This window comes from Acinonyx jubatus, chromosome B3 (assembly GCF_027475565.1).
Source record: "Acinonyx jubatus isolate Ajub_Pintada_27869175 chromosome B3, VMU_Ajub_asm_v1.0, whole genome shotgun sequence".
Lineage (NCBI taxonomy): Eukaryota > Metazoa > Chordata > Mammalia > Carnivora > Felidae > Acinonyx > Acinonyx jubatus.
Genome location: NC_069386.1, coordinates 98,408,449 through 98,424,946, shown reverse-complemented (window position 1 = coordinate 98,424,946; position 16,498 = coordinate 98,408,449). Strand labels below are relative to the sequence as shown.

The 16,498-nt window shown below is 37.3% G+C and overlaps 2 protein-coding genes across 4 annotated transcripts in view; one reads left to right on the top strand and one right to left on the bottom strand.

Moving 5' to 3' along the window:
* LOC128316171 (uncharacterized) overlaps positions 1–2,290 on the bottom strand; it is a 29,738-nt gene extending 27,448 nt beyond the window's left edge. The window contains exons 1-2 of the mRNA XM_053225099.1: positions 2,163–2,290; positions 949–1,614 (exon numbers count right to left, since the gene is read on the bottom strand). Of these exons, the coding sequence (XP_053081074.1) occupies positions 966–1,614; positions 2,163–2,290 (777 nt within the window). The 3' untranslated portion in view covers positions 949–965. The remainder of the gene's footprint in view (positions 1–948; positions 1,615–2,162) is intronic.
* On the top strand, positions 1,202–15,501 carry GNPNAT1 (glucosamine-phosphate N-acetyltransferase 1). Of its 3 annotated transcripts, none has more exons than XM_015080103.3 (6): positions 1,202–1,335; positions 6,789–6,956; positions 8,310–8,372; positions 11,036–11,163; positions 12,532–12,593; positions 14,269–15,501. In XM_015080103.3, the coding sequence occupies exons 2-6, from the start codon at positions 6,803–6,805 to the stop codon at positions 14,414–14,416; spliced, it is 555 nt and encodes a 184-aa protein (XP_014935589.2). In that variant the 5' UTR covers positions 1,202–1,335; positions 6,789–6,802; the 3' UTR covers positions 14,417–15,501. The 3 variants fall into 3 exon arrangements, with proteins under 3 accessions (XP_014935589.2, XP_014935588.2, XP_014935587.2); XM_015080102.3 differs by having other exon boundaries at positions 1,256–1,390; XM_015080101.3 differs by lacking the exon at positions 1,202–1,335 and adding an exon at positions 1,430–1,564.
* Positions 15,502–16,498: the final 997 nt, after the last annotated feature.

Below are 16,498 nucleotides of genomic sequence, written 5' to 3'. Positions count from 1 at the left end.
ATTGTGTAACTGATTGCTATACTTTTTGCTAAACTGTAAAATTTACAGTATTTTGTTGCTCAGAAGAAATTCATCGAAAACATAGGGCCAAAAGTGTGATAAAGAAACAAGGATCTATGTTTAAGATTTGTGGTGTTTCTTTTTACGTCTTATACATTTTTCCTATGCAAAACGGTAAAAAGAAGGATGGATACAGAAATGTGGATGCCAACAGCCACACAGACGTTTGAAGGTGTGAGAATACATGAACCAGTAAAAGTGTTAACTGAAACTTAAATCTCACAAATAAGCAGAAAATATCATTTCTAGCAGACTATATACAGTGTTCTTCAAACAGTATTAAGAATAAAATACTTTGCAATTCCAGTAAGTTGAAATTTATGGTATAAGGCAAGGAAGGGGTGCAAGTAGCTATAGGACTTTGGTAAATTACTTCTCTGAACCTCAGTTCCCTAACCCGTAAAATGAGGACATCTGTTTTGGAAATGGGAACTCAAAAGTCATTTTTTTCTTTTCTAATCCAGGGTTTCTCCACCTCAGCATCTCCACTAACTCTCCAATGTTGTCGTGGGTCCCTGCTGTGTATTGTACGTTTAACAGCCTAGGTGGTCTCTACCCTCTGGCAGATAACAGTGACATCTCTCCCACAGACAGGCTGAAAAACTCCAGACATCGCCAAGTGTCTCCTGGCAGGCGAAACCGCCACAGCTGAGAACCGGTGTCTTAACCCTGTGGTTCATCCAAAAAGGATCTGAAAGGACTGCAGTGGCCCCACTTCACGGAGGTGACTGAGAAAACGGGATGAGGAGCTTCCAGCTGCCAGCCAGTCGCCCAAGTCCTAATTAAATGCACTATTAAGAGAAGGGGCAACAAGGGGCAACGGCAGAGGGCAAGAGGCCGAGCCTCCGGGTTCCGAGAATGCAAAAGGCCCACACTATCACCACTTACGGTGCTTCGCTGACTCCTTAAGCAGAGTTATTTCCCGAGAAGCCGAGAGCTGGAGGCCGCGGGCATGACCGCACGGAGCGAGCCCGGGTGGGGCTCCCGCGCCGCCGGGAGGCGGAGTCCGCGCGGGGGCGGTCCTCGCCGCGCCCCACGTGCGAAAGCCCGCCGCACGCCCCGCCCTGGCCCGCCCCTCGCCCTCGGAGCACCTCCGCCCGCCTGCGCGAGGCCCTGCGTAAGCGGCCCGGGGTGGGGCGGAGGCGTTGGCGGCGTTGCCACGTCCCGGTGGCGGCTCGGGCAGGGGCGGCCGCGACGGCAACCGTGGCGCGGGAGGTGGAGGAGGAGGTGGGGCTGGCGCTGAAGCCGGATCCGGATCCGGTGCTGTGTGCCCGGGTGGGTGAGAGTCCAACGGGCCTGGAGAGGAGCGCCGACCGCGAGGCCTCCACGGGTGAGGGAGGCTGGGGGCCGGGGAGCGAGAGCCGGGCCGCGCCTGGTGTCCAGGGGGCCGTCGTGGGCCTGCCTTCACATTTATCAAACAGGTGTGACCGCTGTCCCCGGGCGAGGAGAGCTAGGCCCGGGTGGGAGGTGTTTGTTCCGGGAGCCGCGCATTTAGCCTCGCCAGGTGGGTGCACATGTGGTGGTGGAGTGCGGTTCGGAGCAAGTTGAGCGCGCCTGGGTCAGAGAGAGGTTAGGGATGAGGGCTAGTGGTCCAGCCATACAGTGGTGGGCACAGGGTCTGGGGTCGAAACTAACTCTTCGCTCACCAGATTTTAACGTGGGGGATCGAGACAGCTGCTCACAGCCCTTGCTGCCATCAATTTTGAAGGGGCACGAATGCCCCGACCCCCCTTTTCCCTGTTCCTTTCCGAGGTGCACCCCGCGGCGGTCGGGAGCCACTTGAGGACCTGATTCTGCCCGGAAGATCACCTCCTGCACTGACTAAACTGGGGCTTCAGCTGCGGAAGGGAAGGACATCCTTTGTGTCTTTTCCCGGGGCTTGTACCCCTAGACACACTGAGCACTGTGATTTTCCTTATAGGAGGAACTGATGTTTATGTAAACCGAACTCTTAAAATTTCGTGCAAAATTGAAACGGGAGATTATGGAATTAGTTTTGTTAGGTTATGCACTCATGAATAAATCTTAGAATGGGTCTCAAGAAATCATTTAGGTCAGCCTTTTAGGTAGAATTCGCTGGTATTTTTTAGAATTAAAGCTACCTGTCTGGTACGATGATGTGAAGATTGAAGTCTATGGAATATGGTGTTTTAGAGCTCAAGATGGGAAAACAAGATAGGATTCCAAGTCCCAGTTCACACATTTGCAGTGTTACCTTGAGGCTCCACATGCTCCAGTTTCCTAATCGGTAGCCTGGGAATAGTACCAGATTATAGGGATCAAATAAACGATCAGAAAATACTTTTTACAATTCTCTGCTGAAGTATAATTTCATAGCTTAATAAATATGGCATGGTCTGTTAAAAATCAGCGAATAAAGTGTTCTTTAGATTAAAAAATTAGTCAAATTAGTATCGAAATTGTTACGAAGTGCATGTAGACAAACCCTAAAGTCTCAAAGAGCAAAACTTCCCCCTTCCCCCATTCACCATGTCATGAAGTAATGTAGCGATGACCCAGGAACTCTTGAGATATGTAAAGCAGTTTAGGTTTAGCCTTGGATTATGCTTTTTAAATTTTTGTATCAACTTTAAAAATCTTCATTCCCAGTGTCTACTACTTGTTGCTCTCAATTGCTTGCTTCTAGCAGCATCTCCTCCCTGTTTGTATTTTAGTCTGCTGTACAAGTTGGGAAACTAAATTGTTGAAATTGCCCAAAGAATAGTCAATTGAACGAGAACTTGATGATGCTAGTAAAAACGAATTTGGTGTATCGTTTTTGTGATATCATTTGTGGCAATTTGGGAAACTTTCTTCTTTTGGATTTTCTGAGTTGTGACCGAGTAAGTCTTATACCATTTGTTATTCACTCACTAGGCATTTATTGGGCTGTTAGGCTTATATGGGCCTTGTAAATGCATGCTAACTTCACAGTTAAATTGGAAAGGTTCTGGAGAAATATTTAGGGAGGGTTAAGGTTTAGTTTTTAAAATCAGTCACCCTAGTGTTGATGAGATTCAGCTTCAGACATCTGCAATTCTATTTACTGAAATTTCCTAGTTTTGCAATACTTCAGCGCACCTTAAGATCCTAAAATAATTTTTTGTAAACCAAATCTATTTCATTCCTTTCTAAAAATCTTTTGAAATTTGATAATCAAATCACATACTATTTTAACTTTCCCAGCATATTAATTGGGCACCAGCAGAATTTTACTAAATGGGGATGGAGTGAGATAAAGGAAAGTAACTTTAAGTATGGCTTTATTTTGTAAAATAACTCATGAAGACATTTTGATGTTAATTTCTGATTGCCCAGTTAATGGATTCTTATTTCTATCCAGAATGCTTTGTTCAATGTATTTTGTTGACATGTCGAATACTCTTATTTTCCAAATATAGTTTACAGGTGTTGCTTTTGACTAAATTTTTAACTTGTACAATGAAGTAGGGAATTCATCTTCACTAGTGCATCTTCATTACTAAGGGTACAGGATCTGGAGTCATGCAGGAATGGCTGCATAGTCTGTGGTAACCTGTGCAAAATGCAAATAGAGGGTTCTTTGTTTAAAAATTGTTAAGAGTTTCAATTCTGTGGCAGCAGAGAGTAGAACCAAGTGTGAGGCCCAGGGCAACTGCAATGGGGCCCAGTGCCTATGAAGCCGGCTCTGTTGCCTGGTTTTGAATCCTTACTCTGTTCCTTACTGGCCCTGTTATCTTGAGCAAGTTACTGTGCCTATTTCTTGGTCTGTAAAATGGGGATAATAATGAAAGATCTCTCATTGTATTTTTATGAGTTAACAGGTACAAAGCACTTCATAAATTTTAGCCAATACTATTTTTTTATGATCATTCAGGGAATAGGACCATCTGGTTAAATAAAAGCACAGGAAAATATTAGTATTTACTGTTTAAAATTCATTAGTTAAAGGCTTTGTAATCCTAATTCTCCTGTGTACCTCCTCTCCCCCTTCTCTCTTGGAAATTATTAACTGTATTTTGTGTGTTTTCTAGACTACATTTTATTGTAAACTCAGGCAACTTTATAGGAAAAAGTAATCTACTTTAAATTGTTCTAATGTTCATCGAAATTCCCTTTTGAGCTTTCTTTAAAATTCATGATTACAACTGTATGTTAAATAAAATGAACATCAAACTGTTTAAATAGTGGTGTTGCCCTGAGGAACTAAATTTTTAACACTTTCGGGCTTCTGTATTTAATGTATACATTTTACTCTATTGATAAATATTTAGCCTGTTTATCTGCCTACCTGAAAAAATGTTGTTACCCATGTTTGCAATGAGAGAATACCCAAAAGCCTCAGGGATCCAATTACCAGGGACAAACACTAAAATGCATGTATTAAAGTTAACCGATACAAAATCTGTTTCAAGTGGACTGTAAGCTTGTTAAATTTGATATGAATGTGTGGTTTTTTAAAATGTTTGTTTATTTCTGAGAGAGACAGAGCATGAGTGAGGGAGGGGCAGAGAGAGAGAGAGGGAGAGAGGGAGGGAGGGAGGGAGGGAGGCTGGCTCAGAATCTGAAGCAGGCTCCAGGCTCTGAATCTGAGCTGTCAGCACAGAGCCCCACGTGGGGCTTGAACCCACAACCGTGAGATCATTATTTGAGCTGAAGTCCGATGCTCCAGGCGCCCCAGATTGTGTGTGCGTGTGTGTGTGTTTAATGTTTATTATTTTGAGAGAGAGAGAACATGTGGGGGAAGAGCAGAGAGCGAGAGGAGGGGGAGAGAATCCCTCTGTGCTGACAGCACAGAGCCTGATGTGGGGCTTATCCCACAAACTATGAGATCATGGCCTGAGCTGAGGTCAAGAGTCAGACACTTAACTAAGCCTCCCAGGTGCCCCAATATGAACGACTGTTTTAATATTTTAATCATCACAATTTATTTCCTTTCCTTACTAGTCTTAGAACCAGATATAGTTGTTTTGTTTTTTTACAGCTTAACATATTTAAGTCCTTTTTGAGGGGGAAAAAAACCCTTGGTGTTCTACATAATAAACTATAATTTTTTTTTTCTATCCAAGAATGTTTCAGTTTAATATAAACATATAACCTGTCATCTTTTTTGTAGCCTCTGTCTGTACCCAGCACAGTGCCTGACTCATGAATTAATTTAAAGATGAAAAAAATAACAAAGATTTATAAACATGAATTTTAATTAGCTGCTAACTGAAGTATATCTTGTTGAGCACTTACAGTATGCCAGGCACTGTTAAGTGCTGTATATAGTAATTCATGTCCTTCTAATAATTTCATCTCCATTTTACAAATGAGTAAACGGATTGTTAGAGTTGAATACATTAGCTATAATCACATTTGACATTTGGACACCAGCTTGACTCCAAAGCTCATGCTCTTTTCCATCTTAAGTTTAAATCCTGACTCCACTAACTTTGTGATCTTGGGCAGGTTACTTCGTTTCCTAATCTGTTTAAATGGAGAAAATAATCATCCCTATCCTGTAGGATTGTTGAAGTAAATGAATGAGTAATGTGTGAGGTTCTTTGAATAATGTCTGACCTATTGTAAATGCTGAACAAATGTTAACTGCTGTTATTATACCACACTACCTTCCCAAAGCCTCTACTGTAAGTGCAGCATTACCTGTATGGTTGTCAGTTACACATGCAGAGGTTTAATCCACCTTTAAGGAAAAGTTCAGACTAATTTCCCTTAAGCATATCATGACTTAGGAAATAGGGAACATAATTGGAGTGAGGTTATTGGGAAAATTGTCATCAAATAGACTTTAATTTTTCCTGTTTGTTTCCTTTTGTTATGTTAATATTATGGGTATATATCTTTAAAATCTTTGTTTCAAAGGAAAGCTAGAAGCAAGTATCAAATAGAATAGTTTTTCTAACTGGGTAAAGGAATAGAAATGAAAGTTAGGGGTTGCTTTACAGTCTCCTAATAATTGTTAACGAAGATTCTGTTCTTGCAACTCTGGGTTCCACAGACGTGCCATTTTATGTTTTATATAATTTTTTCATTCTGTCCTTGTATCTGTTGTTTAGGCTGTTTTATTAGACCACACCTAGTAAGAATCTACCAGTTTGTGAATGTTCAAAAAAGAGGATAATACTATAACTGATTATTTTTTAATAGTATGAAAAACACTGGCTCTTCTCACGCTTCCTAATTGCAGCTGAGAAAATTACGTTATAGGTTCTTAGAAAATCTGGTCTGAAAACAAAATCCAACAGATACCCTTAATATGAATCTTTACTAGCTGAGACCAAATACTACAGTGAATGTGGAGTAAATAAGCCAGTTTATCAATTATCTTCTGTTTATGATTCATATAAAAACCAAGTAGTATGGCCAGTAAGTCTTTCTTAGTGGTAAGACCAACAATCTCTTAGCGCAATAATAAAAAAAAGTAAAGCCCATGAAAAGTCAGCTAATCACAGTGCTATGCTAGCACCAGCCTATAGGAAAAATATTTTAGAAGAGTTGCTAGAAAACACGGTTTTAAAGTTTAAAACTTACAAATTTAGTCATTTGTTTACTATCTGATGTTAACCATAAGTCTTCTGTTCATCTGTGATGGTGGCATTTATGCTAGATTCGGGATAGAACATATATTGCATATATGTTAAAAGAATTTTCTAATGGCATTAACTTTTATTAAGAAATAGACTTTCTTACCAGCCATAATTCCCTATTAAATAAATGCCTTACCATTTAAAATTTTATTTTAGACCTTACTACAAAGATGAAACCTGATGAAACTCCTATGTTTGACCCAAGTCTACTCAAAGAAGTGGACTGGAGCCAGAATACAGCAACATTTTCTCCAGCCATTTCCCCAACACATCCTGGAGAAGGTTTGGTTTTGAGGCCCCTTTGTACTGCTGACTTAAATAGAGGTAGGGACTTGGTTTACAAATCTTGGTTAGAATTATACAGTTGGCCCCTGAACAACATGGGGGGTTAGAGGTACTGACCCCTGTGCATTTGAAAATCTGTGTCTAAATTTTGGTTCACCAAACGTTTAACTTACTAGTAGCCTACTGTTGACCAGAAGCCTTGCCAATAACAGAAATAGTTGATTAATACATATTTTATGTTATGTGTTACATACTATATTCTCACAATAAAGTAAGATAGAGAAAAATGTTATTAAGAAAAATGTATTTATGGTACTGTAATGTACTTATTGAAAAAAATCTATGTACAAGTGGACCTGCACAGTTCAAACCTGTGTTGTTCAAGAGTCAACTGTAATTAGCATTCTGTTTTCTCCACAAAATATGATGATGCTGAGAATATTAAAAAATAATATTTGATTTTTGGATTTTTTTTTTGTACTTAATTTCTAAAGTGACTGAGACACTCAATTCCAATATGTATATATAATGGCTAAGACCAGGTATCACTGTGAAATATTTCAAATGTCTTAAGTACAACACTACTCCTCCCTAATTAATCCTTTAAAAAGACTTTTCATAAAGGTAAAATTATCATCTATAATGACAATAAGGAAGAGTCTTCTCTAAGAAGCTGGATGGGAAATGAGGGTGGAGATAATTTACTTGGAAAGGTTGCAGAGGTTTTGTTTACATATATTTCTTTTTTTTAAATATAAATTCTCCAAAATGAGTTCCTTAAATTTTGGTAATAAGAAATAAACTTTTTAGTTTTCTTTTTAGTAGGAAATCTGAAGAAACTAATTTTGGTCAGACTAATTATTGAGTATGTAGAAGTTAAGATTCTCAAAGTTCTCAAATGTTCACATTAATTTAACATTAATGAAATTAATTAGTATTCCTTAAAACTTAGTCTCAACAATATTTATATTTTAATTCAAAAATAATATCCTATTTGACCATGACGATCTTGCACGTTTAAGTAAATAAAGCCAAAGCATGTATTTGGGAAAATTTGGCATTCCTTGCAGCAAATTTAATGCAAATTACATCAAAAAATATACCTGCTTGTTTTATAAATATTGAATTAAGGTCTGCATGACTCCAAAAATCTTAAAAAATCCTTTTCCAGGCAAAATCCTTGGTAAAACCTATTATTCTTTGTTTCATGTAGTGATTATAGAAAGAGTAATGGGTTTCAGTTTAATATTTTTAAATAATAAAATGATTAATTTCAAAATGATTACAGAAAGTTCTGAAAACACAAGTGCCCATAATCCCACCACCTTCACACATTGCTTTTGATCTTTCATTTGGTCTTCTCATGACTTGAAATCTGTTTTTCAAAACTAGGTTTTTTTAAAGTACTAGGTCAGCTGACTGAAACCGGAGTTGTCAACCCTGAACAATTTATGAGTAAGTACTACAGCATCTTTTTCCTGAATGAAAATAAAGGGAAACAAGATTTTTCATTTAGAGCTATGTTCAGTGTCTACTTGTGTTTGTGTTCAAATAGCTGGAAATTATTCATAGGATAATTAGCTATTTTCTTATTTTTTAAAGTTTATTTATTTTGAGAGAGAGAGAGGCGGGGGGAGGGGACAAAGAGAGAATCCCAAGCAGGCTCTGTGCTATCATGCTATCACCTGGGGCTTGAACTCATGTACCATGAGATCATGACCTGAGCCGAAATCAAGAGTCAGATGCTTAACCAACTGAGCCAGATGCCCATTTTCTTATTTAAATGTTTAATGTGGTTACCTGTTCTAGAATCCAAATGTAGCAATTCTCGTGTTTTACAAAATACCTGACTTTTAGACAATTATCGTAGCATTAAATCTAGGTGACATCTTTAGAGATTGTTTTATATTGTATTTTTTTTTTTAATGTTTATTTTTGAGAGAGAGGCCAAGCATGAGCAGGGGAGAGGCAGAAAAAGAGGGAGACATAGAATCCTAAGCAGGCTTTAGGCTCTGAGCTGTCAGCACAGAATGTGACATGGAGCCAAACTCACAGACCACAAGATCATGACCTGAACCAAAGTTGGCTTCCTAACTGACTGAGCCACCCAGGCGCCCCTTGTAGTATTTTTCATGTGGTTAGGTTATTCATGGAAATCTCATCACCAAATAAAAAAGGGTGATTGAGACATTATGTTCTCAATTTATTTAGTTTGTTTATATTGAATTTTAAGGTCAACCAGTGTCATAAGCATTTATAATACATATGAGAGATGGGGGTGCCTGGGTGACTCAGTCAGTTGAGCGTCTGACTTCTGCTCAGGTCATGATCTCATTCTAGCCCTGCGTCGGGCTCTGTGCTGATGGCTCAGAGCCTGGAGCCTGCTTCGGATTCTGTGTCTCCCTCTCTCTTTGCCCCTCCCCTGCTCACAGCCTGTCTCTCTCTTAAAATAAATAACACATTAAAAAAAAATTTATAATGCATATGAGAGAATGGAAATCCAGAGAGGTCAAATGACATAAGATCACAGATAGTTACTGATAAAGAAAGGATCCCATCCAGTGCTCTAACACTGTCGTTTCCTGTTTTCTACAGTTTCTTCATTTCTGTCACCAGGTAATTTTGTTTTGTACTGTAGCTGATCCTCCCAAGATGAAGATCACTCTTTTCTGATTCTCACTGTTTTCCTTGAATTTATTTCTTCTTCCCACTCCAGAACCCCATCTAGAACAAGACTAGAAATAAACAGTATGTGAGAATATTAGGCTCAGTTTTTATTTCTGAATTCCTCTTTGCCTGTATGTCTGATTAGATGAGAAACCCAAGATAAGTACTAAAAATCAATTTGAGAGAAAAGTATTCCATCTTTGCTCCTATTTGCCATGTGACTTTGGGATGATTAGATATGGAAACATTTTTTAGCTACTTCACAAGGTGCTTTCAAAGCAAACAAAAACAATGATTCGGTTTTTTTTAATTTTTTAAATATTTATTTATTTTTGAGACACACACACACACACACACACACACACACACACACAGAGTGAGCGGGGAATGGGCAGAGAGAGAGAATGTCAGGCAGGCTCCACACTGTAAGCATGGAGACGGATGTGGGACTCGAACTTGAGAAACCAGGAGATGGGACCTGAGCCAAAACCAAGAGTTGTATGCTTAACCAACTGAGCCACCCAGGTGCACCAGATTCTGTTTCTAAAAAAGCAAGTCAGAGTCCTGAAACACCAGATCACTGTCAAAATATTTTGAAGCCAGAAGACTAAAAATTACAGAATGGAGCCATGTAAACATTTTAATTAAAATTTGCTCATGTAAATTGAGCACCTGTGTGGCTCAGTTGGTGGAGTGTCCAGCTTTGGCTCAGGTCATGATATCACAGTTTAGGGTTCAAACCCCATGTTGGGCTTTGGGATTCCCTGTCTTCCTCTCTGTACCTCCTCTGCTCATGCTCTCTCAAAAATAAATAAAACGTTAAAAATTTTTAAAAACAAATAAGAGATTTGCAGTTTTGTTTTCTTTTTAATATTGAGTGTAAAGGTTAAAGAAACTTATTTAAAGTAATAAAGATATTAGAGTTTTCATTCACTAGTCACAGAAGTGGAAGCATCTGTAATTTATTTGCATTGTGTTATTCACCTAAAATAGCTGTTATAAGTTGTACTTTGCTAGCAGATTTTTTTTTAATGTATGGACTGTATTCTAATTGATAGTAATTGCTGATGTTTCAACCTCTTGGTCATTTTTAATATTTTCTTCGAAAACTTTTTTTTAAGTGTATTTATTTTAAGAGAGAGAGAGAGCAAGCATGGGAGGATCAGAGAGAGGAAGAGAGACAATCCCAAGCAGGCTCTGCACTGCCAGCACAGAGCCCAGCGCAGGGCACGAACCCTGAGATCATGACCTGAGCCAAAATCAAGTCAGATGCTTAACTGACTGAGCCACCCAGGCACCCCATAATAATTAATTTTTTCTTTAGAAAACAAAGTAAATTGCCATGGTGAAATCACTTTAAATATTCAATAATGAGTCAGCTAATCCTAATATTTTTATGGCACCTAATAAAGTTTAAAGTCTGCCACATAACACTTGTCCGATTTCCACAGAATCTTTTGAGCACATGAAGAAATCTGGGGACTATTATGTTACAGTTGTGGAAGATGTGACTTTAGGACAAATTGTGGCTACAGCAACTCTGATAATAGAACATAAATTCATCCATTCCTGTGCTAAGGTATGTGTTCACATTAATGCTTATGAATAAAATGAACAAATGTTTTCTAGCAAAATCAGCTTTGAGTTTCCATTAGACAAATCTATTTTCTGACTGCTTTTCAATGTAAAATGAGAGCCGTATTGCCCTGGAAAAAGTTTTGCTTCTTAGACATCACTTAGTAACATTTTCGTCTTGTGTTCTCAGAGTTAGGAAGAAGATGTATTAACTATCTGAATTGTTTGCTAAACATTGTTTTGTAAGGTGTCAGATTTGGTATAGTCATAGGGAAACCAAGTCAGCATCATGAAATTTGGCAGTGATGTTTAGAATCCCTAATGCTATTTAAAAAAAACAACAACAAAATACTTTGTATATACAGTAACACAAATTCCCACATCCATTTCCAAGCAGTAAAAGATTCAGAATATTATATAGCTGACCCTTGAACAAGATTGGAGTTAGGGATGCTGACACTCTGCAGTCAAAAATCTGCGTGTAACTTTTGACTCGCAAAACTAATGTTGACTGGTTACCCTACAACATAAGCAGTTGATTATGTTATGTATATTATATATAGTATTTTTATTTATAAAGCAAGCTAGAGAAAAAAATGTTACTATTTTTTTTTTAAGTTTATTTGAAAGCGAGAGAGAACAAACGTGAGCAGAGGAGGGGCAGAGCGAGAGGGAGGGAGAAAATCCCAAGCAGGCTCCTCACTGTCAGCCCAGAGTCTGACACAGAGCTTGATTATGACCTGAGCTGAGATGGAGTCTGATGATTAACTGACTGAGCCACCCAGGCACCCCAGAGAAAAGAAAATGTTATTAAATCATGACAATACATTTACAGTATTGCATTTATTAGAAAAAATCTGCATAAGTGCACCTGTACAGTTCAAACAAACCACATTGTTCAACTGTATTCTGCTCTGTGACATTTCTAACTCCTGATCACTCCTCATGACCCATGAGAACCTAGCTAATCCAGTGAAAATTAGAAACACTTCAAATGTATTCTGAGGTACAAATTTTGGTGGGCTTTCTTTACTAGAAATTAGTAAATTATATTTGGATGTTTGAAAGAAATTGCTCTTAAGCAAGGAGTAAGATGATGGAACATGACAAGATTACATTTTGGTTCTGTGGATTCTGAAATCTGCTTTAAAACAATGGAGTGGTAAGATTTTGGATATAGACAAAACAAGATTAGGCTACAAATTGGTTCATTATATTATTTCCTCTATAATAAGTAAAAAAAGGGTTGCATTTTGGTTTCTGTGAACTTCCAAGTTTACAAAATATTGTTATCATTGAATTCTGTCACTTGTTGATGTAGCTAAAAACAAAACTACGTGCTTAGTCCCTTAAACGCTGTAAATATTTTCAGAGAGGAAGAGTAGAAGATGTTGTTGTTAGTGATGAATGCCGAGGAAAGCAGCTTGGCAAACTGTAAGTAGGCAGAAACAAGGTAACCCTCATTAAATTAGATACTTTTTCTGTTTTAGTTAATAGTATCTTACCCAGATATTTGTTAAAAAATGTTTTCCTGTTTGAAGTTATTTTTAGGTGTCCTTAATTAAGCTCACCCTGTAGTTTAAATTAAATTTAATGGAAGAAACAAAGTATTATGTTTTATCATGAAGTTAGGAAATTGGGAGTGTACTGTCTTATAGACTAACATTTTTATTGACTTTTAATATTTTCATACTAATAGGAAACAAACTTTTGGCCGAGTCAAGTGATTCACCTATTTCCCAGTCTTATTTAAAAACAAAGGAAATGTCCTCAGCCTCTTAAGTTTTAGAAACATATACTAAAATAGCCTTTCCTGTATAATTCTCTATGCATTTATCTAAATCTTTTGTTTATTTATTTAGAGAGACAAGAGACAGCATGAGTGGGGGGGAGGGGCAGAGAAGAGAGAATCCCAAGCAGGCTCCACACTTCAGCACAGAGCCTGATGTGGGGCTTGAACTCAGAGTGAGATCATGATCTGAGCTGAAATCAAGAGTCAGGCGCTTAACCGACTGAGAGCAACCCAGGCGTCCCTATCTAAATCTTTTAACTTGCTTAATACCATCTCTTCTGAATTTTAAGGAAGTTGCTCAATAAGTTAGGACCTGCTATGTGCCAGATATTATTTGAGATATTTGGGATACATCAGTGAACAAAACAGACCAATTTCTAATATTCTAGTCCACTTAAATGTCATACCTTTTATAGTTTCCTAACTTCAGTCAAGATGTTCTGTCTTCAAAATGATACAACTTTTCAGTCTGTGCGAACATGAGAAAACCCTTTGGGTAAATTTTTGTAGATCTAGTTTTTTTTCCCTAAGGCCATTAGAATCACATTCTTATACTGGGGTTTGGATTCTTTAAGGATTTGAAAAATGTATACTTTTTTTGTTTTGTTTCTATTTCATATTATTTAGAGCAATCCAGAAGTAATCTGATATATACTTTCACAAATATTAGCTTTAAAAATGATACAGAACAAAGCTTTTATTCATTTTATGTGGAAATGTTGTCTGTTCCTAAGTAGTTTGAATAGATTTAGGAAAAAGATTCAAAATTTTGGCCATATTTTTTAAAAAAGTTGACAGTCTTTAGTGTTAACATGAATCCTTTTTTTAATTTTAATGTTTGTTTATTTTTGAGAGAGAGAGCAAGCAGGGGAGGGGCAGAGAAAGAGAGAGACCCACAGAATCCGAAGCAGGTTCCAGGTGCAAGAGCTGTCAGCACAGAGCCCAATGCCGGTCTTGAACTCACGAGCCACGAGATCATGACCTGAGCTGAAGTTGGAGGCCTGACTGACTGAGCCACCCAGGTGCCCCAGTGTTAACATTAATTTTAGGTTGAATTTAGTATTGTTCTATTAATGTGCTAGAGACAACTTAGATAAGTTATATTTGGAACAGTCAAATGCTTTGGGTGATTTAAAGCTTGTCCAGTTACAATTTGAATATTTAAATGAATATAGTGAGAAAGGTCATGACCTAAACCCATTTCTAATATAAATTTGAAATTTTATTTATATAATATTTATTCATTTATATTAAGTTACTCAAATGCATTTTCATTAACAAATGCTCTATGCTTTCCCCCTGCTTTTTGAATTGCAGGTTGTTATCAACCCTTACTTTGCTAAGCAAGAAACTGAACTGTTATAAGATTACCCTTGAATGTCTACCACAAAATGTTGGTTTCTATAAAAAGTTTGGATATACAGTATCTGAAGAAAACTACATGTGTCGGAGGTTTCTAAAGTAAAAATCTTTTAAGAAAGACATTTGTCAAAGGAGCTAATGCAACAAGGCAATACTCTTCTTAGAGTTAAAATATTTTGTTGCTGCAACCCAGTGACCTCCATAAATACTGGATTGAAAATAACATGGTAATTCAACAAGTATAATGACACTTAGAAGATTACTTTGGCCTGTGGGACATGCTGTGAGTTTAGATTGCAAATGAGTCTTATAAAGGGGATGATTTTTAACCAAAGGAATATATTTTTAACTTGAATCTTTTCTTGCATTGTATTTTTCTAAAGTTTGGCTTCATTTCTTTGTAGTTAACAGTATAGGTAGTATAGTTATGTGTCTGCAATCTGTACTGCTCATTAAAAAAAAATATATATATACCATAAATAAGGCTATATCACATTCACAAAATTAATACTTTTGTTTCAATCAGAGAAACACCAAAAATCACTTAGGAGTGTTATCATTTTTCCATATATTACGTGAAATTGGGTAAGATAACTAAATGTAGTGCAGACCAACATTTGTTGGTCCTAATACTGAATTGGCAAACAACCTGGTTAGCCTTTTCAGTAAGTAGAAATGAAAATTATAAAATGTGACAGGATTCAAAATAAAACAATTTAAGTGTACATCTGAAAGTTTATATAATTCTTATGCAGTTAAGGTACCACCTGTCTTATATGTGAAATATAATTATTCATTTGTTTAAAGTACCTAAGAGCAAATATAAGGTACTTTTTAACAGTGAATGAGCAAATCTTGGCATATTGTGTATTTCTAACCTGATTTCTCATCTTTTCATTGATGTCTTCTAAGTAACATTTTTATGAAAGATTACAAAATTGAGTGGAATATTTTAAATAAGTATCATACTGCATTTGTTAAATCCTTGAAATGTTGATGGAAGCTTTTCTATTTACTGTGATTGTCATGGTACTATTATTCTGGTCACTATCTTGTTTTGATTTTATTTATTTTAATTATTTTTTTTAAGTTGGAAAATTGGATATTTTATTAATGGTTCTAATCTTTTGCATTCCATGTTACATTAAACCTGTTCATATGATGAAAAGTCTTTCATTAGAATCCTAATGTCTGTGTTTTTCTTGCATCTTTTGTTGAACTATTAGGTTACGTCCTGGTTCAGAAGATTTCAGTTTTGTGTACTCTTTGTAAAATTAATTGGGAAAGTAAAGACCCACCACTTGTCATCCCTCTCACTCACACGTACCTCAACTGGATTTAGGATTTCTGTCCTTGTAGTAAGCTCAAGCTGGCTTTCTAAAACCATAGAAACCCTTCACCAATAGAGAGTGCACTACTTACCTGCTAATGACCTATGCTTATGAATTGATCTGTTTCTAGTAAAAGCAACAAACCTGCTTTTGCCTTTTCAGCTAGTTTTGCCTTTTCAGGAGTCCTACAACCTTGGCACGATGGTAGCTTTATTAAGTACATTATGGTACTTAAAACCCATGTTAAAAAAAATAAACCTAAAAGAAGGCAAAATTATCTGCTTTACCATTCTTGTAAATAATTTGAAATAAAATTGTCTACAAGGTTGGTATTTCAGTAAATCCCTTTAAATAGTATTCTTAAGGTCTTTTAAACCCTCCCTATAAGAGTTATAAAGAATATAAAAATTGTCATTGATGAAAATGGTGATTTGTATTTAGCTTTATTTTTATTTAAAGTTTTAACCTCAGTGTGCAAGCGGGGATGAGGGGCAGAGGAAGAGAATCTTAAGCAGCCTCCACACTCAGCCAGTGTGGAGCCCTACATGGGGTTCAAACCCATGACCCTGGGATCATGACCTGAGCCAAAAGAGTTAGATGCTCAACTGACTGAGCCACCCAGGCACCCCTGTATTTAGCTTTATTTTAAAAGCTGGTCAATTTGTAGCAATGTGGATGGAACTGGAGAGTGTTATGCTAAGTGAAATAAGTCAGGCAGAGAAAGACAGATACCATACGTTTTCACTCATATGTGGATCCTGAGAAACTTAACAGACCAGGGGGGATAGGAGGGGGGGAAAAGTTACAGAGAGGGAAGGAGGCAAACCATAAGAGACTCTTAAATACTGAGAACA

What these genes read in the sequence shown, in the direction of transcription:
- GNPNAT1 (XM_015080103.3), top strand. Translation starts at nt 6,803, where the DNA reads ATGAAACCTGATGAAACTCCTATGTTTGACCCAAGTCTACTCAAAGAA. An exon ending in CAACCCTGAACAATTTATGA is followed by an intron (nt 8,373 to 11,035) that starts GTAAGTACTACA and finishes CGATTTCCACAG; the next exon opens with AATCTTTTGAGCACATGAAG. An exon ending in TCATCCATTCCTGTGCTAAG is followed by an intron (nt 11,164 to 12,531) that starts GTATGTGTTCAC and finishes AAATATTTTCAG; the next exon opens with AGAGGAAGAGTAGAAGATGT.